The following is a 21,320-nucleotide window of genomic DNA, read 5'->3' as shown; positions in this document are numbered from 1 at the left end:
TATATATATATATATATATATATAATATATATATATATATATATAAAATATATATAATTTTTTTTTTTTTTTTTTTTTTTTTTTTTTTTGAAGATCCTTTTTAAATCTCCCACTTAGTATGATGTAGAAAGTAATATTCTGAGACAGTTTGCAATTGGTCTTTTTGTTTAGCGGCTCTCTAGTTTACAGTTTCAGCAGCCATCTGGTTGCTAGGGTCCAAAATACCTTAGCAACCAGGGCATGGTTTGAATGAGAGACTGGTATATGAACAGGAGAGAGCCTTAATAGAAATATAAACTATAAAATGTAACAATAACAATAAAACTGTAGCCTCTCAGAGCAATAGTTTTTGGGCTGCAGGGGTCAGTGACTCCCATTTGAAAGCTGCAAAGAGTTTAGACCGATTTTGCACATGTATGGGCACCCCCGATGGGCCTACCCAGCCAATATCTGGCCTAAAACTGTCCAGATCTTGATTGTGCAGGTATGATTTTCCGTCGGATCAGACCTCGGTCTAATTGGAATGTTTGGCCCTAGGGCCAAACGACTGAATCAACCCGACATCGCCCATCCTAGGTGGACATATCTGGAGCAGATCCGCTTGTTTGGCGACCTCGTCTAATGAGTTGATCTTTAGAAGTAGAAGGCAAACAATTCAAAACTATAAAAAAATAAATAATGAAGACCAATTGAAGAGTTGCTTAGAATTGACCTATAACATAATATGAAGATGAGCAATTCTATATACTGTTAATAGTTACCTGTCCCAGTAGCGATACGTCGTGTATGCCTTTGGTTTAGCAGTGCATGGAAAGCATTTGCGTTTATATAGCCGCGGCTCTGGCATCTCTATACATGCGTGTTTGGTAATGAGCGCCCCCCGTAGGTCACATACCGACCCCTGATCCCAGGTGCCTAACAGCTTCTGGTGCGCCTTTAGTTTACTTTAAACCTCTCCTTCTGTGTACTCAGTGTGCTCGTTGGGTATCGGTTCCGTATTTAAACATCTTGTCCCGTGACATTCGTGTCACTTGAACTCAAGGACCTGACTAGATGTCGGAATTTATTTTTTCTCTGTGGTAAGGACGGGGCCCTGTTGCACCCAATGTCCTCTGCCGCTCTGTAACTTAGGCTATTGGGGGGCAGGAGGGGTGACTGACGCAGCCGGCGCTCTATTTGTGGGGGTAGCGGCAACTCCAAAATGGCAATTCGTAAAGCAAACCGCAGGGTGCCAGGGCTGATCATTGCCATTGTTGCACTTTGCTGCCCCACAGATACAATAAATTGCCCCTATAGTATATATTCTGCTTATGTGCAAATCCAGGGGCTTTGCTTTGGGCTGACCGGTACCTCTCAGTTGGTCACACCGAATCGATCAGGTTGACAGCCTTAAGGAAAAGGTGGCCTTAAGGTGCCCATACACCTTCAGATCAGCTCGCTTGGTGATGTCGCCAAGCAAGCAGATCTTCTCTCGATTTCCCCCACCTACAGGTGGGTGATATCGGGAGAATCCAGGGTAATTCGGTCGTTTGGTCCTGGGGCCAAATGATCGAATTATAACGACGGGTATAGGTAAAGTCGGTTTAGGGACCGCATCAACGAGCTGATGCGGTCCACTATCAGACTAGATTTTTTAACCTCGATCGATATCTGGCCAATTTCAGGCCAGATATCGGTTGGGCAGGCCCGTCGGTAGTGCCCATACACAGGCCGATTAGCTGCCGAATCTGTCTAAGGGGCCCATATTGGCAGCTAGAATCGGCCCGTGTATGGGCACCTTTACGTGGATAGATTTAATGGGGACCCTCCATATTCCAAACGAAAATTTGTTTAAAAAGCCCCACACAACACAGAAACACCTAACTGGCCTACCTGCCCAGTATCTGGCAAAAAAATGGGGCAGATGACGATCTGACAGTTTTGATTTCCCCATCAGATCAGGGACTACATGGGCTCATTGATGAAGTTCCCACTGCAATGGCCTGTATTGCCCCTAGGGCCAAACGATTGGATTAGCCCGATATCCGCCCACCTTAGGTGGAAATATTGGAGTTAAGGTCAGCTGGTTCGGTGAGCCCGTATGGCCAGCTTAAACGAACAGTACAGTGTAAAAATGAACAGACTGCGCAAAATAGAAAATATTTGTAATAAAGTTAGGCAAAAATGTAATGTATAAAGACTGGAGTGGGCAGGTGTCTAACATAATAGCCAGAACACTACTTCCTGCTTCCGGCTGTCTAACCTCTTAGTCAGTGACTTTAGGGGGGGGGGGGGCACATGGGACAGTCTAACGGCACACAGGGTGGATTTCAGCTGGTGCAAATGCAAGTGGCACTCATTGAGTTGAATGGAATGTGACTGGAAGAGCCTGCGAGTACTTAGGGGTCATGCAGTTCAGTAAGTTCAGGTGACGGGGCAGATTTACGCTGGCTGGGATCTGCTCTGTGGGATGTAGAGAAACACGTAAAACAACTATAGGGGAATATGTAAATAGTCTGTTTACCTGCTTTGCCCCTTATGAAGGGTCTTGAGCCTAGAACAAACAGAACAGACAGGAACCAGTTTACCCATAGGCTTCCTATTCAGCAGGGACAAAGGGTTTTTTTTTTTTTCAGTATCACCTCTGTCCGTTATAGCCACCCGAGGAATGCGCTAGACCTGATTTACCTGCGTAAAGTCCCACACACAAACCAGTTATGTAGGTGCAGCCAAAGAGCTCCGATTGGCACAGGGAACCCTTATTCTTAGCCAACTGCGCTGTGATAGGCGACTGGTGCTGGAGTTTCAGCGCTGCTCATAAAAGCCGTAACCTACCTGACCTGAAATGCCCTTCGTTTTCCAAAGTCGCGTGAAGTTGCCTGAACGAGGAAACTTTAAACGACTTTCGGATTAGTGGTTTCCACCAGTGACTCCTATTGTTTCAGGGCTGTTCGTTGCCCCTGGGCAACTAAACTACTCCATGAGTTCGAGTGACTTTGGTACATCGTAGTGACATGGATGCCATCCCACCGGCCATTTACATTCTTGCCGGTGGGATGGCATTGTGGAGAGTAGTCGCTCGCAGTAACGAAGATTTGTTGCTGGCTGACTAATGTCCCCGTGTGTCACTGCCCTAAGGGTAAGAACTCACAGAGCGGTTTAGTTGCCCCGTTAACCCTGTGTGCCACTGCCCTTAGGATGAAGACACATGGAAATTTACAGAGCGGTTTAGTTGCCCCATTAAACCTGTGTGCCACTGCCCTTAGGATGAAGACACATGGAACTACTAGTAGCAGCTACTTTTTCAAAGCTACTAAATGCCAGAAAATCCCCTGCCATAGACAATACTGAAAATTGCCTCTGCTAAGACACACATAAAGACAGTTATCAGTAAATGATCAACATTGCCTGATTTTGTAGCCACGGCAGTTAGCTGCTACTAGTAGCTCTGTGTGTCTTCACCCTAAGGGCTGTGGCACACGGGAGCTGAGTCACCTGCAACAAATCTCTCGTCGCGGGCGACTAATCTCCCCGCAATACCATCCCATCAGCAAGAATGTAAATCGTCGGTGGGATGGCATACATGTCGCTACAATTTCCGGAAGTCACCCGAAGTTTCCTCTTAAGGCGAATTACGGAAATCGCAGCGACGCGTAGAGGGGAGATTAGTCACCCACGATAAATCTTCACTACTACGGGACGACTAATCTCCCTGTCTGTCACTACCCTAAAGCTGGCCATACATGGTACGGGTGGGCAATATCGTGGAAATTTGGTCGTTTGGCCCTAGGGTCCCGGGTTCGGGTACAGCATGAACGCGCCAACGGAAATATCAAACCTGCTGATCGAGATCTGGATGATTTCAGGCCGGGCAGGTCTGACGTTCGTGCCCATACACAGGCAGATAAGCTGCAGATAAAGGGCCAATATCGGCACCTTAAGTTGAACTGATCACCTTGCCATAGACGGGCAGATCCCAATTGCCCCCTTGGTTGAGGATCTGATTGGGGGAGGTGGAAATCCTGCCGGCGCAGGACCATTAATTAACAGAAGCCGGAAATACACAGCGCTATGTATAATAATTAACTGCATCGAAACCACAGGTGCCATGTTGAGGAAACCCGACGGCCAATTGTTTCCAGGGTTAATGCTCCGTGCGCAGTGATTGGTCCCTCCTGCTTCCTTTCATTAGTTACTAATTGCTATACAAATGCAAACAACCACTCCTTCCCCTGCCCTGTGTGTCTGTATGAGGCGGCAACGGGGTGGGACCGGGGCTGCTCCACTGCCTTTGACTCGGCACAGAAGTCAGATCAGAGCAGCACAGAGAGTGCACCCTTGGGCAGCTAAAGGTGCCAGCGGCTTTCTACTTGGCACTCTCTTTCTTTTCTATTTCTCTCTAAAACGGGCGACTGTCTCACAGTAACACAGCTGTAACAAAGTATCTTGTACCTTTCAGGACTATCAGCTGCTTAAGGAACTCCATGGGCATCCAAATTCCTTCGCTTATCGGGACCCGTGCCTTCGGCCACAGATAACCTCCTCGCCAAGCCTCCCAACGTGCCTTACTCCACCTGGAAATCACCAGAAATACGCTTACCTGGGAAGTTTTCCTCTGAACGCCGCAGCTTTTGCCATCTGTAACAAAGTTCTGTTTTTGTGGCAAGAGGAAAAAAAAATAATTTACCCTCACGGCGATGCGATAGAGACGACGGGAAGATTTGTTCCCAATCTGTCTGAGCAGAATGTCCCCAAGCTGCTGATTTTTTTTTCCCCAGAATACTTTTTTTTTTTATAATTTATTTTTTTGGTAATTAACACCAATTCCACCTGAAAGTGGACAAAAATGGTCATCGCTAAGGGTCGCTACCTTCTCCTCTTCCTCTGCGTCCAGCTGGTGGTCATGGCTCTGCTGTATAGGGAAGGCTACAGGAAAAGGGTGGCTTATTTCTTCGGTATATTTTACAAAGGGGGACCTGCCTCCATGGGACTGATGAACCCCCACAATGTATCCCAGCCCGGGGACGTTTACGCCAACCTCAGCCTAATATCCAAGTCTTCCTTACGGGAAGAGGAGTTGCCATTCTGCCCGGAGACCTCACCTTATATAGGTAATTTATTTTTCCTCCTTGACTTTAAATGAGTTACCTTCTAGTATGAAGCAGAGAGTAATATTCTGAGACAAATTGCAATTAGTCTCCATTTTCTATTACTTGTGGTTTTTGAATGATTTAACTTTTTCTTCAGCGGCTCTCCAGTTTGGAATTTCAGCAGCTATGGGGTTGCTGGGGTCCAAAGTGCCTTAGCAACCAGGGAGTGACTCCGGAATATGAATAGTAGAGATCCTGAATAGAAAGATAAGTACTAAAAAGTAACAATAACCATCAAATTTTAGCCTCACAGGGCAATAGTTTTTTTTTTTTTTTTTTTTGGCTGCCGGGTTCAGTGACCCCCATTTGAAAGCTGGAAAGAGGCGGAAGAGAAAGGCAAATAATTCAGAAACTATAAAAAATAATGAAGACCAATTGAAAAGTTGCCGAGAACTGGCCATTCTATAACATACTGTAAATCATTTATTGTTTGTCGTTAGAAATGTAACGACGCACGTGTTGTTTCTACTATTCTAAACTGCCCGTTACCTAAGAATAGGGAGCAGTGCGTTTAGAGCCTGTTTCTTAAAGGGGCGGTTCAGCTTTTCTTAGCAACTTTTCAATTGGTCTTCATTTTTTAATTTATTTTTGCTTTCCTCTTTTGACTCTTGCAACCTTTCAAAAGGGAGTCACTGACCCCAGCAGACAAAAAAAAAACTATTTAGACCCACTGCTATTCCTAATCCAGTTTCTCATTCGAAGAACTGCCCAGTTGCTAGGGTCATTAGGACCCTAGCAACCGTATAGCTGCTTGCATTTTGAACTGGAAAGTTACTGAATAAAAAAGATAAATGATCACCTCTCTACAACATACTACAAGTGAATTTAAAGCAGAACAGCTCCTTTAGTCTCGAGTCCCCAGATGTGGCAGAACTACAACTTTCATGACCGTTGATTTTATGTTGTAACAGTTATGGGAATTGTAGTCTTGCAACACCCAAAGGATTACCTGAATATAGGATTATTTCCACAGTGGTGGGGGGGGGGGGGGAGTACTTTTAACCCCACCTATGCCACATCAGCCAAGGTGGGGGAACCATTACATGACATAAGCAGTAAAAGCACCATGTGTGGAGTTACCCTTAGCACTGCTTACATACTAAGTGCTGTTATGGCTTTTATGGTTATTGCTGTGCTCTAAACCTCCCTGCTTCCCCGTATTATGGGGCCATAATTATTCCTGCCTGTCATTGGCCCCGTCGTTCCGACAAAGGCTTTTCTAGTTTTATTGATGCCAGTATCCCAAAGGGGATAAAAGTGCCTTTACGGCATTGCCTCTCGGCTGAGGGGCATTATACATTATTTGATATGAAGGCCGTACAAACCCTTTTGCTGTGGTGGCCGCTCTTGGAGGCTGTAGATTTGGGCCAAAGTTGGACATACCCCCGTAACTGCGTTGGATTTATGGCAGCTAAGGTGTTAATCTGAGCCAAGAGACAGCCAGACACAAATAGGGGAAAGCGACGCTCTATTTATCTTTCATCTCGTGCCAGAGAACAAGACTCCCTGTGGGATTTCTATTTAGTAACACAGGTCTCAGCCGTGTTCTCGGCTCTAGAATGTGCTTGATACCCCCCCCGGGGGTTTATAAAAGCAAATCATACCCTATCTGTAAGTAGACAGTTCCTTCCGTCTAATATTTACCCATGGGAAATGTGCCATTTCACAGTGTTGGAGCACAACTTACTGTGTGCACAGAATGTTCCATGTCTGCGTGGGAGCTGCCAATATGCCAAGGGCACGTTCTGCACACATTGGCTGCTTAATATCTACAGAAAATCTATTCTCCGCACAAGCAGAGTGGCAGCACCCACCCGTGTAAATAGAAATAAGCAGAGACGACCCTCGGAAAGTTCTCTCGCCACCTGTCACTCTCTAATAACGTCATTGTTTATTATTTGTGGTTTTTGAATTATTTAGCTTTTTCTTCCCTGTTAGGAATTTCAGCAACTATCTGGTTGCTAGGGTCCAAATTATCTTAACAACCAGGGAGTGGTTACAGGTGTAGGACCTCTTATCAAGAATGCTTGGGACCTGGGGTTTTCCAGATAAGGGATCTAAGGGGTAATTATATCTTAGTTGGGATCAAGTACAGGTACTGTTTTATTATTACAGAGAAAAGGGAATCATTTAACCATGAAATAAACCCAATAGGGCTGTTCTGCCCCAATAAGGGGTAATTATATCTTAGTTGGGATCAAGTACAGGTACTGTTTTATTATTACAGAGAAAAGGGAATCATTTAACCATGAAATAAACCCAATAGGGCTGTTCTGCCCCCAATAAGGGGTAATTATATCTTAGTTGGGATCAAGTACAGGTACTGTTTTATTATTACAGAGAAAAGGGAATCATTTAACCATTAAATAAACCCAATAGGGCTGTTCTGCCCCCAATAAGGGGTAATTATATCTTAGTTGGGATCAAGTACAGGTACTGTTTTATTATTACAGAGAAAAGGGAATCATTTAACCATTAAATAAACCCAATAGGGCTGTTCTGCCCCCAATAAGGGGTAATTATATCTTAGTTGGGATCAAGTACAGGTACTGTTTTATTATTACAGAGAAAAGGGAATCATTTAACCATTAAATAAACCCAATAGGGCTGTTCTGTCCCAATAAGGGGTAATTATATCTTAGTTGGGATCAAGTACAGGTACTGTTTTATTATTACAGAGAAAAGGGAATCATTTAACCATTAAATAAACCCAATAGGGCTGTTCTGCCCCAATAAGGGGTAATTATATCTTAGTTGGGATCAAGTACAGGTAATGTTTTATTATTAAAGAGAAAAGGGAATCCTTTTTAAAAATTAGAATTATTTTCTTATAAGGAACTTTCTGGATAACGGGTTCCCGGATAAGGAATCTCATACCTGTATATAAATAGGAGAGGATCAGAATATAAAGATAAGTAATAAAAAGTACAACTCCAAATCCGTCCTTGTCAATCCGCTTCTCCATAGTCTGTTTGTTTGCCATATTTGCAGAAGGGGTGGAGCTCCGGGTACGGTTCATGGGTTCCCTGTTTCGGCTGACCTGTATATAAGAGCTTTAAATTACCCGCATTCATCATTGTAGTTTGTTCAGCTAACAAAAGGGGTTTTGTTTGCAATAGATGTGTCATTACAAGGTGCACCCTGGCTGTTTTTCTGGTTTTTGAGGTCTCAACCCAAGATGAAACCTGTGACAATGTGTGCAACATGAATGTGGCGTTCCTACACTTTCATATCCGCTCGCTTGGCGATGTCACCAAGCGAGCGGATCTTCTCCTCATATCCCCCACCTACAGGTGGGCGATATCGGGAGAATCCAGGCCCTGGGGCCAAACGTTTCGAATTATAGCGACATGTATAGGAAAAGTCAGTCTGGGGACCGCATCAACGAGCCGATGCGGTCCCCGATCCGACTAGATTTTTTTAACCTGCCTGATCGATATCTGGCCGATTTCAGGCCAGATGTCAGTTGGGCAGGCCCGTCGGTAGTGCCCATATGTAGGCCGATTAGCTGCCGAATCGGTCTAAGGGACCCATATCGGCAGCTAGAATCGGCCAGTGTATGCGGAACTTTTACTGCCTGATACCCAGGGGTTAAGTGGGCCATACACTATATAAGATCCGATCATTTGACGAGGTTTTAAACAGATCTTTCTCCCCATATGCCCAAGCGATATCGGGCTAATCCAATCATTGGGTGACCTATCAGAGCAAGGGCTGCAACAATGAGCCGATTTTCGGCCAGATTTCAGTCGGGTAGACACATTCCACCTGTTGCCAAAATTCCTGACCTTTTCCCTGGTAGGTAAAGACTGTGCCTTGTTGTGCCTCCCCTGCTCTCTTACGTATTCCATGGAAGGTTCTACAGCAGGGATCCCCAACCAGTGGCTCAGGAGCAACATGTTCCTCACCGACCCCTTGGATGTTGCTCCACGTGGCCTCAAAACAAATGCTTATTTTTGAATTTCTGTTTAGGAGACAAGTTTTGGTTGCATAAAAACCAAGTATAATGCCACACAGAGCCTTCTGTAGGCTGCCAGTCCACATAGGGGCTTCCAAATAACCAATGATAGCTCTTATTGGCACCTCCAGGATCATTTTTCATACTTGTGCTGCTCCCCAACCCCTTGGATGTTGCTCCACGTGGCCTCAAAACAAATGCCACACAGAGCCTTCTGTAGGCTGCCAGTCCACATAGGGGCTTCCAAATAACCAATGATAGCTCTTATTGGCACCTCCAGGATCATTTTTCATACTTGTGCTGCTCCCCAACCCCTTGGATGTTGCTCCCAGTGGCCTCAAAGCAGATGCTTAATTTTGAATTTCTGTTTAGGAGACAAGTTTTGGTTGCATAACAACCAAGTATAATGCCAAACAGATCCTTGTATAGGCTGCCAGTCCACATAAGGGCTACCAAATAGCCAATTATAGCTCTCATTGGCACCTCCAGGATCCTTTTTCATGCTTGTGTTGCTCCCCAACACTTTTTCCATTTGAATGTGGCTCCCGGTTATAAAAGGTTGGGGACCCCTGGTCTAAACATTTCCTAATACTTGGTTTAGGAGTGTCCCACAACCACTGAGACCAACAAGGTTCAGGTCCTTAATCTCCAATGGGTTGCCCTTACCCACTACCTGTCTCTGGGAGCCTTGTTAGTTGAGGTTCATTGATGACATACTTCTCTGAAGGTTAGAGTCCCATGACCCATTCACATAATTTATGTAAACAGTGTTGGTCAAGAGTGGGGGAACCTATCACTGCTCTGATGACAAAACCACGCCCATTATAGATCAGCCTCTTACTAGTGCGTATGTAGACCGTCCTCATTGGTTCCTATTTGCTTCCTTTATTCGCTGCTACGGTTGTCCATCTAAAATTAGACATGGATGGTTTCTGTTCTGTAAAGTTATTTTCTGTTTGGCCTTCATGAAAGCAGAGTCAGCAATATGCTTGGGGGTGCGTTTGTAGCGCTACTGAGTATCCAGTAACTAGTGGTTGAGGGCAAAATATGCTTGTCTTATTGCTGTGGTATCTTAAAGGGGTTGTTTGCCTTCCTAGCAACTTTGCAATTAGTCTTTTCCAGCTTTTAAATGGGGGTCACTGACCCCGGCAGCTAAAAAATTATTGCTCTGTGAGGCTACAATTTTATTGTTCCTTATGTTTCCATTTAGTTCCTCTCTTATTCAAATTCCAGTCTGTCATTCAAACCACTGCCTGGTTGCTAAGGTAAAGACCCTAGCAACCAGATTCTAAAATCCCTAGCGAGCTGCTGAACAAAAAGCCAAATACAGGTATGGGATGATTCCCTTTTCTCTGTAATAATAAAACAGTACCTGTACTTGATCCCAACTAAGATATATTTACCCCTTATTGGGGGCAGAACAGCCCTATTGGGTTTATTTAATGGTTAAATGATTCCCTTTTCTCTGTAATAATAAAACAGTACCTGTACTTGATCCCAACTAAGATATAATTACCCCTTATTGGGGGCAGAACAGCCCTATTGGGTTTATTTCATGGTTAAATGATTCCCTTTTCTCTGTAATAATAAAACAGTACCTGTACTTGATCCCAACTAAGATATAATTACCCCTTATTGGGGGCAGAACAGCCCTATTGGGTTTATTTAATGGTTAAATGATTCCCTTTTCTCTGTAATAATAAAACAGTACCTGTACTTGATCCCAACTAAGATATAATTACCCCTTATTGGGGGCAGAACAGCCCTATTGGGTTTATTTCATGGTTAAATGATTCCCTTTTCTCTGTAATAATAAAATATCACTTCGGGTTTAAACTGAGGCTAAACCATGTGCATGAAGGGGATTTCAGGTTTACATGAAATAGAAACATGTTCCCATATTGAATAAATCCCGTATGAAGAGGCATATAATGTACAGGCTGGGGGCCGAGGCCGTAGTTAGTCTGGGTGGGTCAGGGGAACTTAAAGCGACAGAAATAATTGCGACTCGGAGTACTGAAGGGGAATAGCCGAAGTCAAGCAGACAATAAAGTCCGTTTGCCTGGAACAAACCATTTTCCATGGCGGGGTTCCAGTACTAATCATGGGTTGCCAGGCTATAATGGCACGTGAATGGAACTTTGTGTAACTTTAGTAGCACCCTAACAACTACCTGTGCTGTAAAGATACCCCCCCCAGGACTGCAACTGCTACTGACACTTGTATAGAACAGGGCAGTGAGTTTTGTCTGGAGATTACAATGAAAAACACATTGTACAAGGCTGTGGGGCAATTAAAATCCACCCCCAGTGATTTTTTTTCTTTCCTTTCCATCTCCTTCAAATAGGATTAGCTATGATTGTAGTAGTTACAATTTACATGGAATAATCCACTTGTGAGGAGGTGAAAGGGGTTCCACAAAAGGTATGTTGGGGGGTAATTACCCAGCAGATTAGTATCTGCCACTAGATGGCTGTGTAGTTAAGGTGGCCATATACAGGCCAATTCTAGCTGCCGATATCAGTCCTTTAGATCAATTCGGCAGCTTATCTGCCCATGTATGGGCACTAACGACGAGCCTGCCTGACCGATATCGGCTTTTCTGTCGGATCAGGGACTCCATTGGCTCGTTAAGACAGCGCCTATACCCTCCGTTCTCATTCGATCTTTTGGCCCCAGGGCCAACATAGCCCAATATCTCCCACCCATAGGTGCTCGCTTGGCGACCTCTCCATGAATGGTCGCCTTTAGTGTTAAGTAGCTGTTAGTTGTAATTTTAGAGTTTGACAACTTGAAAGAACTAGAAAGAAACGGGAAATTCCCAGAACGTGTTCGGAGGGTGGAGCCTAAAGGGCACCTCCCAGTGATTTAATGAGAAATTCCCCTTAAAAAAAAAAAAAAAAAAAAAGGAGGGGGTTAATTCTGCATTAATAAATTCAGCAAAAGCCTTGGTTATCAGTCATCGGTGGAACATGGGCAGAAGGTTAATGCTGAATGGTCAGTTGGGGGCAGAATTCTATCGGCTCTAGCTGCATATCTGCTGATTTAGCTCCTAATGTTAGCGGAGTGGATGAACGATCAATACTGCAACCAGTGGTCCCAGGGAAGAGCGTTATAGGAACGTGTATGGCCACCTTTAGCCACTTTCCAATATACATTGATCCAAAATATCAGTGTATGGCTCTGTATATTGGCCTGAAACAATATGGCAGAAGCTACAGCCCCGGAGGGGTACCGACTTCCGCTACATTGTCTCACACTTAGATGGGGATGATTCCAAATAACAGTAAAACCATTATGTGTAATAAATGGATGTAGGAAAGTTGCTCTGAATTACTTTATTTTATTATGCAGAAAACCCAAAAGTTTTATATGGAAAATCACTGCAAAATGTAGGGTTAAGGTGGCCACACACGCTAAGGTCGCCAAGCGAGCGGATCTTCTCCCGATATCCCCACCTACGGGTGGGCCATATCCGCTAATTCAGTGGCCCTGGGGCAAAATGATCAAATAAGAACGGCGGGTATAGGCACAGTCGGATCGGGGGACCCAACTAAATTTTTAAACCTGCTGATCGATATCTGCCTGATTTCAGGCCAGATATCGGTCGGGTAGACGTGGCGTTAGTGCCCATACACAGGCTGATAAGCTGCCGAATCGGTCTAATCGCTCTTATTTTCTATTCAGGTCCTCTCCAAGCCACTCCCTGGTTGCTAAAGTAATTTGAACCCTAGCAACCAGATAGCTGCTGAAATTCCCAACTGAAGAGTTGCTGAGCAAAAAGTTAAAAAATTATTGAATAAAACCACAAACAAAAAAACAAAAAAAGACCCATTGCGAATTGTCTTAGAATATTACTTTCTAAATCATGTTCAGAGTTTGTGGTGCCTATGATTAAGTGCGCACGCGCACGAAACGCGTCAGGCACTCTGTTTTTAAAGATACAAATAAAGATTGTAAGCTTTTAAACATCTCACGGCGATCCGGTGTGTGCTTCAAGCTGTATATGATTGGAACCGAGTTTGTGGTGGGACTACATGTCGCAGGAAATGTAAATGTTTAATCCATAACGGGCTATAAAGGGCACCTTAACCCAAACCGTGCATGTGTTTAGTTGAGGTTTTTCCAGGTGAGTTCTCATTGTGCCGTAAGCGCAAATAAAACCGACGATGAGTTATTGTACTTTATGCCTCCACAAAGCCAAGATTTACTGTGTATAAAGTACATTTACCATATGTTTGTTTTGCCGTATTTGTTTTGAGTTTCATTGTTAGATGTTCAAACAGCAGCTATATATATCGGTTTTTGTTTTTTTTATTCTTGAAGTGGTGCATAAACCACTTTCCGTGAGCAATGCATATTTATCATTGATGTTTGCGCTTTCTTCCAACCCCATCTGTTGCCGAAGAGCCAAATTCTCCACTAAATTGATTGCAGGGGAACTCCTTCTCTGGGAGTCTGTGCTGAGTATGCGGAATATTGACTGAGAAATACGTCTTACCTTTGTTTTCCTATCGCTAGGCTCCCACTGGAACAATGGCCTCACTTAGTCCATTATCTGAGTGCCCTTAGGTGCCTCACCATATGGGCCCTTGCTTGGGAGTGCTGCTAATCTTTCAAATAACTCACTTGTTTGCCCAATGTTAAGGTCCCCATACACGGGCCAATTCTAGCTGCCGATATGGGTCCCTTATACAGATTTGGCAGCTAATCGGCCTGTGTATGGGCACTACCGACGGGCCTGCCCAATTGAAATCTGGCCGATTTCAGGCCAGATTTCAATCGGGCAGGTTAAAAAATCTAGTCGCATCGGCTCGTTGATGCAGTCCCCGGACCGACTTTGCCTCTACCTGTCGTTAGTTTTTCATTCCACGTGTGGGGCCCTCCGAAGCAACCTACCCGACTGTTATCCGACTGAAAATTGGGAAGATGTCCATTGGGCAGGTTTGATCAAGGACCAGGTTGGGTCATTGACGCGCCCCTCAGTCCAACCTCTCATACTCACGCCGTTGTGATCCTATCATTCGGCCCCAAGGGTTAAAAAGTTGGATTAGCCCGATATTGCCTACCTTAGGTAGATGTATTGGAGGAAAGCTATGCTCATTTGGCATGGTCTTATAGTGTATGGCCACCTTAAGAGTTGTTAAGTCGAAGGCTGTGACTACCTAAAATTGGGCAGAACTAGATCAGGCAGGTTTGATTTTCCTTGGTCCCACGGCACCTATGTTCGGCAGTTTAAAACCAAATAATCCCGATTATCCCAATATCGGGAGAAGGTCTTCTTGTTTGGCCAAATGAGCGGATCTTACAGTGTATGGCTACCTTAAGAGTTGTTGAGTTGAAGGCTGTGACTACCTAAAATTGGGCAGATCTCGATCAGGCAGGTTTGATTTTCCCATCGGATTTTCCTCGGCCCGAGGGCATCTATGTTCGGCAGTTTAAAACCAAAATAGCCTGATGTCGGCCTCTTTACGTGGACATATCGGGAGAAGGTCTGCTTGTTTGGCGAGCTCACCCAATGAGCGGATCTTACAGTGTGTGGCCACCTTAAGACTTAAGACCACCTTAAAACTAATTCAGCCAAGGCTGATGCCCAAAAAAATAGACACACTTGACCAATCAAATGACACCCTAGGAGGCTCCCTGGAAATGGGGGGCTAATAACCAGACGACAAAAGTCGCTACTAGTTGAATCATCCAGTGGGGTGTCATTTGCTATTTGGGGGGTTCCTATTTCTCTACCAGCCAAACCAGCTGAACTGGTCGTTCCTAGACGCCGTTAGAGTGTCACGCGCGACATAAGCCTCAAACAAAGGAATGAATATAATCGTAGGGGTGACGCAGGCTCGAATTTGGCAGCATGTAATTATTTGGGATTAAAAGTTCAGCTTTCCCTTTCCTCTCGCTGTGGGTTGATGCAAGAACAAATGTTCCCACTGCACTGATTGGCCCCTCATAGGCCCTTTGTCCATTAGTCCTGTGGGCCAGTTGGTTAAGCCAGGGTAGGGCAACCTGTGCCATTGCCCGTTACTATATTTACTTTAGGTTTTATTAAAGTCATCATTTTAGATCTTAATAAACCTTTTATATTATATTTTATTGGATTTTACGGTGCCGCAGTTATCTGTTCCAGACAAGGGCAAGCCAAACAATTGTAATTTATTAGATTTCCCTAACGTTATACGTGGCATTTACTGCTCTGACTTAAATGTGACAGATGGTGCTGTTATTTATTTTTTAGGGACTTTTTTCCTAAACCGATACTGCACAGTCAGTTTTAATTTTCTTTTTGTGCAGAACGGATATTGAGAGTGGGCTCTGTGCTGCTTTCCCCACTCTTAGCTTCTGTGAAGAGGTTATTAGTTTGGCTTGCAGTTTCAGCCTTGCCTACATTGTCATTGTCTCTTCAACTGGCTGTCTCGGCCTGTGGTTTGAGCCTTGCCTAAGCTGCTATTGTCCCTTGGACTGGCTGTCTCGACCTGTGGTTTGAGCCTTGCCTAAGCTGCTATTGTCCCTTGGACTGGCTGTCTCGGCCTGTGGTTTGAACCTTGCCTACATTGTCATTGTCCCTTGGACTGGCTGTCTCGGCCTGTGGTTTTAGCCTTGCCTAAGCTGCTATTGTCCCTTGGACTGGCTGTCTCGACCGGTGGTTTTAGCCTTGCCTAAGCTGCTATTGTCCCTTGGACTGGCTGTCTCGGCCTGTGGTTTGAACCTTGCCTACATTGTCATTGTCCCTTGGACTGGCTGTCTCGACCGGTGGTTTTAGCCTTGCCTAAGCTGCTATTGTCCCTTGGACTGGCTGTCTCGACCGGTGGTTTTAGCCTTGCCTAAGCTGCTATTGTCCCTTGGACTGGCTGTCTCGACCGGTGGTTTTAGCCTTGCCTAAGCTGCTATTGTCCCTTGGACTGCCTGTCTCAGCAGGTGGTTTAGCCTTGCCTAAGCTGCTGTTGCCCCTTGGACTGGCCATCTCAGCCTGTGGTTTGAGCCTTGCCTAAGCTGCCATTGTCTCTTGGACTGGCCGTCTCGGCCTCTGGTTTTAGCCTTTTTTAGAAACCTACAACAAACACAGACTGGCTTATCTGGCTCTTTGCATCTGCAAAGCTTTACATGGCAGACAAGGCTGGTAACCGTGGGTTTGGGGCTTAGCACTTAAGCTTTTGTTAGAGTGCATGGGTGTGTTAGTTACATTGTGCTCTCAAGCAATTGGCAAAGCGAGTAATACTCCCATAGGGCAAAGCCTCACATCAGTCGATCAGCTTGTGTGTTATCGAAGGAACTTGGTGTCGAGGCACACTGTATTAAAGGCAAACTAAACCCAGGTAGGAAGTGCTCCTGAGCGCTGTTGCAGGCCATTTAACACTAGGGTCGCTGACCCAACTGCCTGATATTAGCAGTCTAACCTGAAACAGTGTAACAGGAGTCCATTCTCCTCCAGGTCTGCTAATCATACATAATTATATAGGCTTGAGACCTCCCATCCCCTTTACCAGTTTAGTTGCAGTCTCTGCACTCTCTCCAGCTCATTAATATCCTTCTTAAGAACTGGAGCCCAGAACTGCCCCCCATACTCACTGTAACTGTCCCCCATACTCAAGGTGAGGCCTTACCAGGGACCTATAAAGAGGCAAAATTATGTTTCATCCCTTGAGTCTACTTTGTTTGCTTTAGTAGCCACAGAATGACATTATTGTTGCAGACGGAAAGGTATTTCGGAGAGGTTAGTCGTCCATGGTAGCAGAGATCAGTCATGGGCCCCATACACGGGCCCTACAGGTGGGCGATATCGGGAGAATCCAGGCTAATTCGATCTTTTGGCCCTGGGGATATATCTTGGCTGTTGGGTATGTAGATGATAAGGCAAATCGTTATCCCTCGGAGGCTTCAGATTCCGGCACGGGATGCAGTTATTTGGCTGAACATACCAGCTGAGGGGCTCGTATTGCCTGGCACCGGGTCCGGCTGGGGAATAGGGGCATTACATGAGCTTTCCAGTGTTCCGCGGCCCAGTTCTGCTGTTCTGACACCTCTCCAAGTTCTGACACCTGCTGTGCCGATGGCACGGAGCCACTTGGCAGCCAAGCCCTACGTTTGCATGCCAGTAACATATTTCCATTGCCAGTTCTCAGATATGTCTAGTTTTTTTTCGGCTGTGTTTCATCTATAGATAGTAGGAAACCGCTTCAGATTTAAGGGCAAGTAACCTGTATAAACACTAGTCCCAGTGGGAGACTTTATAGACCAGCTTTGGGCTCAGAATATTTCTTAAGGTCCCCATACATGGGCCGATCGCCAAGCAAGTGAATCTTCTCCCGATATCGCCCACCCATATTTATTATCCAGGATAATTCGATCGTTTGGCCCTGTGGCCAAAAAATCGAATTATAACGGCGGGTATAGGTAAAGTCGGTCCGATCGATATCTGCCAGATATCCGGTAGGGCAGGCCTGTCGGTAGTGCCCATACACGGGCCGATTAGCTGCCAAATCTGTCTAACGGACCGATATCGGCAGCTAGAATCAGCCCGTGTATGGGGACCTTAAGTGAGGCCATTGTCCCAGTGGCAGTCTAGCTTTAGGAAAACAAATGTAAGACAAACCAGGCACAAAGGGAACAGACGGAGGAGTGGCACGTCCCTTTAGCAAGCTTGACTTGTCCTGGGTGGGGCGCCACACAGGGGTGGCATTGCTAAAGGCAATTTTTGTATTATTTTGTCGTATTTGGGCAATAACTACTGCTTGGGCAGCCATGTTCAGACTCTGAACCTTCAGTTGGGCAACCAAGATTTATTATAGTGGGCTAACTACTGCTGATGCGATTGTTTGGCCAAGGGGCATAAATAGGGCCAATGCCGACTCATCAGGAGAGGAACATAACGACATCTTCATCCATTGGGAATTATTTCAGAACTGGCTGTTCTTCACTAGGTTGTCTGTTTGGCCCCATATGCGGAACTACTACTGGGCCTGGATCCAAGTTGAACATGAAGCTCCGCTCTCTTTAGTAGACTAGTAGGTCGCCAAACCAGCAGATCTTCTCCCAAAATGGCCACCGATGGTAAAGGTTTCAAGCAGATATTGGTCGGGTAGGCACGTCCCATAAGCTGCCGAATAGGTCTGTGTATGGCCACCATGAGAAAGGCCTTTATTCTTAGTGTAGGGAGAGAGGTGTGCGTAAAATAGAAGGGCTTGCTTGTGCTTGTATGCCTCTCCCATACATTGACCAGTAGGGGATGGGTTCCCAGCTAATCGACCGTAACATTATCGTTATTGTTTGGTTACAGCGCTCAGACCTTTGTTTCCACCCCTTGAAAATCAATTGAGAGGAAACAAAGCACAGAATGGGATTTCATCTTTACCCTGCAGAAAAATACGATTATCTGACATAAACAAGATGGAATGAGGGCATAGTTTATTGTGTTCCTGGAACATTCTATTCATCTCTATTTCAGTTTATTCAGAATGTTTCCCTTGGGCGGTACAGTTTGTCCATAGAACCTGCTCTATTCACACTGATGGGTGGTGCTGCCCTGTGTTAATGGGGAGTGGATGTGATTATGCCTGTGTGTGTTTAGGAGCTGCCATACTGTTTCTCTTAGACCAGTGCTGTCCAACTTCAGTACCGAGGGCCAGAATTTTTCTGGCCTATATGGTGGAGGGCTGACAATGGAAGCCAGTTTTGACCACTTCTGTTTTTTAAACCACACCCATGTTATCACAAGAGCTTTTATGACCATTCCCATATGGTGCAGGGTGGTAGCACAGCAGTATAGCACCCACAGGCAGCATAGGGCAAGCAGTGTATGGCACCCACAGGCAGCATAGGGCAGACAGAGTATGGCACACACAGGCAGCATAAGGCAGGCAGAGTATGGCACACACAGGCAGCATAGGGCAGGCAGAGTATGGCACACACAGGCAGCGTAGGGCAGGCAGAGTATGGCACACACAGGCAGGGTAGGGCAGGCAGAGTATGGCACACACAGGCAGCATAGGGCAGGCAGAGTATGGCACACACAGGCAGCATAGGGCAGGCAGAGTATGGCACACACAGGCAGGGTAGGGCAGGCTGAGTATGGCACACACACACAGGCAGGGTAGGGCAGGCAGAGTATGGCACACACAGGCAGCGTAGGGCAGGCAGAGTATGGCACACACAGGCAGGGTAGGGCAGGCAGAGTATGGCACACACAGGCAGCGTAGGGCAGGCAGAGTATGGCACACACAGGCAGCATAGGGCAGGCAGAGTATGGCACACACAGGCAGGGTAGGGCAGGCTGAGTATGGCACACACACACAGGCAGGGTAGGGCAGGCAGAGTATGGCACACACACGCAGAGTATGGCACACACAGGCAGGGTAGGGCAGGCAGCCAGTTAATCGGGTATCCGTAACCAGACAGGTAGGGGCCACACAGGGGGAGCCGCAGGCCACCAGTTGGACAGCACTGTCTTAGACCACTGAGCTTCCTGTAAGGCTGAGGTTATAAATCTTTAAAAACCTTTCAAAGCTGATTATACTCCCAGAGATCTGCTCCCTTGGTGAGGTTGCTCTTTGGTCAACCCATTGCGAGAGAAGCAAAATGAAGATTTATATTCCGCTTGATACTTGGTGAGTCATTGGTTTATACGGTTTCTTCTTGCCCGGCCTGTTGGGTCATAATACCCAATCCATTAATATCACTAATAGCCTTGTAAAAGCCTGGAATTTGATACCTTTCCCTCCGACACTCCTTAATGTGTGGGCAAGGTGACGAGGCCGAGGGTTAGTCATGCTGATTCCTATGAAACTTAAAGGGCAAGCGCACTAGTACAGGCATCTCCTCCCCCACTGTCCCGTCATGCAACCCTGTTGGGGGCAACAATTTCACTGATGAACCTTAAACCCAGGACATGCCATTAAGACAATTAATTAACTACCAACTTTTTGCTTAATATATTTCATTTTATTTTTTTTAGGGGGCCCAATAAGAGTCACGTTGCCGGAGAACTTGTTACTGGAGGAGGTGGAGAAAAAGAACCCTTACGTGTCCAAAGGAGGGCGCTACAAGCCACCCGACTGCGAGTCCACTCATAAAACGGCCGTGATCATCCCTCACCGCGGCAGGGAGCAGCACCTTAAATACCTGCTGTATTATCTGCACCCGTTTCTGCAGCGGCAGCAACTGAACTACGGGATATACATCATCCATCAGGTGAGACCAAAGCCCAATGCCCAAAACTGTGGCCTCCGGCCGAGACTCCGGTTCCCACAATGCCTTGCACATCTCTGGGGTTCTTTCTACACAGGTGTGTTAACCGTAGGACTTGCAAGGCATTGTGGGAAGTGAAGCCTTGGCCGCAGGAGAGACTATAAGGGCCACTGGCTGTTGGAAGAGGTTGTCTACAGAACTAATTCAGGTCACGGGGATTACTCACCGGTGAAGGAATTTAACCTCGGCATTGATTCCTCTATTTGCTCTGTGCCTTTATTTAGATACTGATAACAGGGCTGGGCCTGTTACTTCACATTCAGTTGATTTATTTTTTAAAGGGGAAATAAGCACAGCTGCTGATAGTCACTGGGAGTGGCGCTGTACTTTAGCCCATCCATAGAGATGAATGGATAGCCGACAGCTGGAGATACAAAGTGAGGCCGTATGGGTTTTGCTTGCTCACTGAGGGCAAGTAAGCAGTTCAGCAGCAGGGTCACAGTGGTGGGAGTGCAAAGGGCAGATTACAGGCTCCTTGGGGTAATTACCAATCTTCTTAGTCAGGTCTGCTGATGTGGCTCATTCCCTGGAATGTGTAAGTGTTCAATTTGGCACTCGAGAAATGGTGCAATGATTGCTTGTACAGGGCAATAACATTGGGGCAGGTCATATGATCGGTATGCTAGAAGGCCAGTTAGGGGGAGATTTGGGGTGAGTGCTTATCTGTGCCCTGGGTACCCCTGGAACTATAGCAGGGTGACTGTTACCCCAATGTTTCTATATATCTGTAACCTTGTTATGGGCTAAGGGGGCCCAGCCTGAAGGCCAGTTAGGGGGAGATTTGGGGTGAGTGCTTATCTGTGCCCTGGGTACCCCTGGAACTATAGCAGGGTGACTGTTACCCCAATGTTTCTATATATCTGTAACCTTGTTATGGGCTAAGGGGGCCCAGCCTGAAGGCCAGTTAGGGGGAGATTTGGGGTGAGTGCTTATCTGTGCCCTGGGTACCCCTGGAACTATAGCAGGGTGACTGTTACCCCAATGTT

General features: G+C 45.9%; 1 protein-coding gene across 6 annotated transcripts in view; it reads left to right on the top strand.

Moving 5' to 3' along the window:
* Positions 1-21,320, top strand: part of b4galt3l2 (UDP-Gal:betaGlcNAc beta 1,4- galactosyltransferase, polypeptide 3 like 2) — a 54,910-nt gene that overhangs the window by 28,649 nt on the left and 4,941 nt on the right. For 5 of the 6 annotated variants that reach the window (XM_002941023.4, XM_031905459.1, XM_031905457.1 and 2 more), the window contains 2 exons: positions 4,439-5,090; positions 20,042-20,277. In XM_002941023.4, coding sequence (XP_002941069.2) covers positions 4,826-5,090; positions 20,042-20,277 — 501 coding nt within the window. In that variant the 5' untranslated portion in view covers positions 4,439-4,825. Of the gene's footprint in view, positions 1-4,222; positions 4,332-4,438; positions 5,091-20,041; positions 20,278-21,320 lie in introns of those variants that run through there. The other variant, XM_004919458.4, reaches the window with a different exon arrangement.

This window comes from Xenopus tropicalis, chromosome 7 (genome assembly GCF_000004195.4).
Source record: "Xenopus tropicalis strain Nigerian chromosome 7, UCB_Xtro_10.0, whole genome shotgun sequence".
Classification (NCBI taxonomy): domain Eukaryota; kingdom Metazoa; phylum Chordata; class Amphibia; order Anura; family Pipidae; genus Xenopus; species Xenopus tropicalis.
This window is presented reverse-complemented; position numbering and strand designations above follow the sequence as displayed.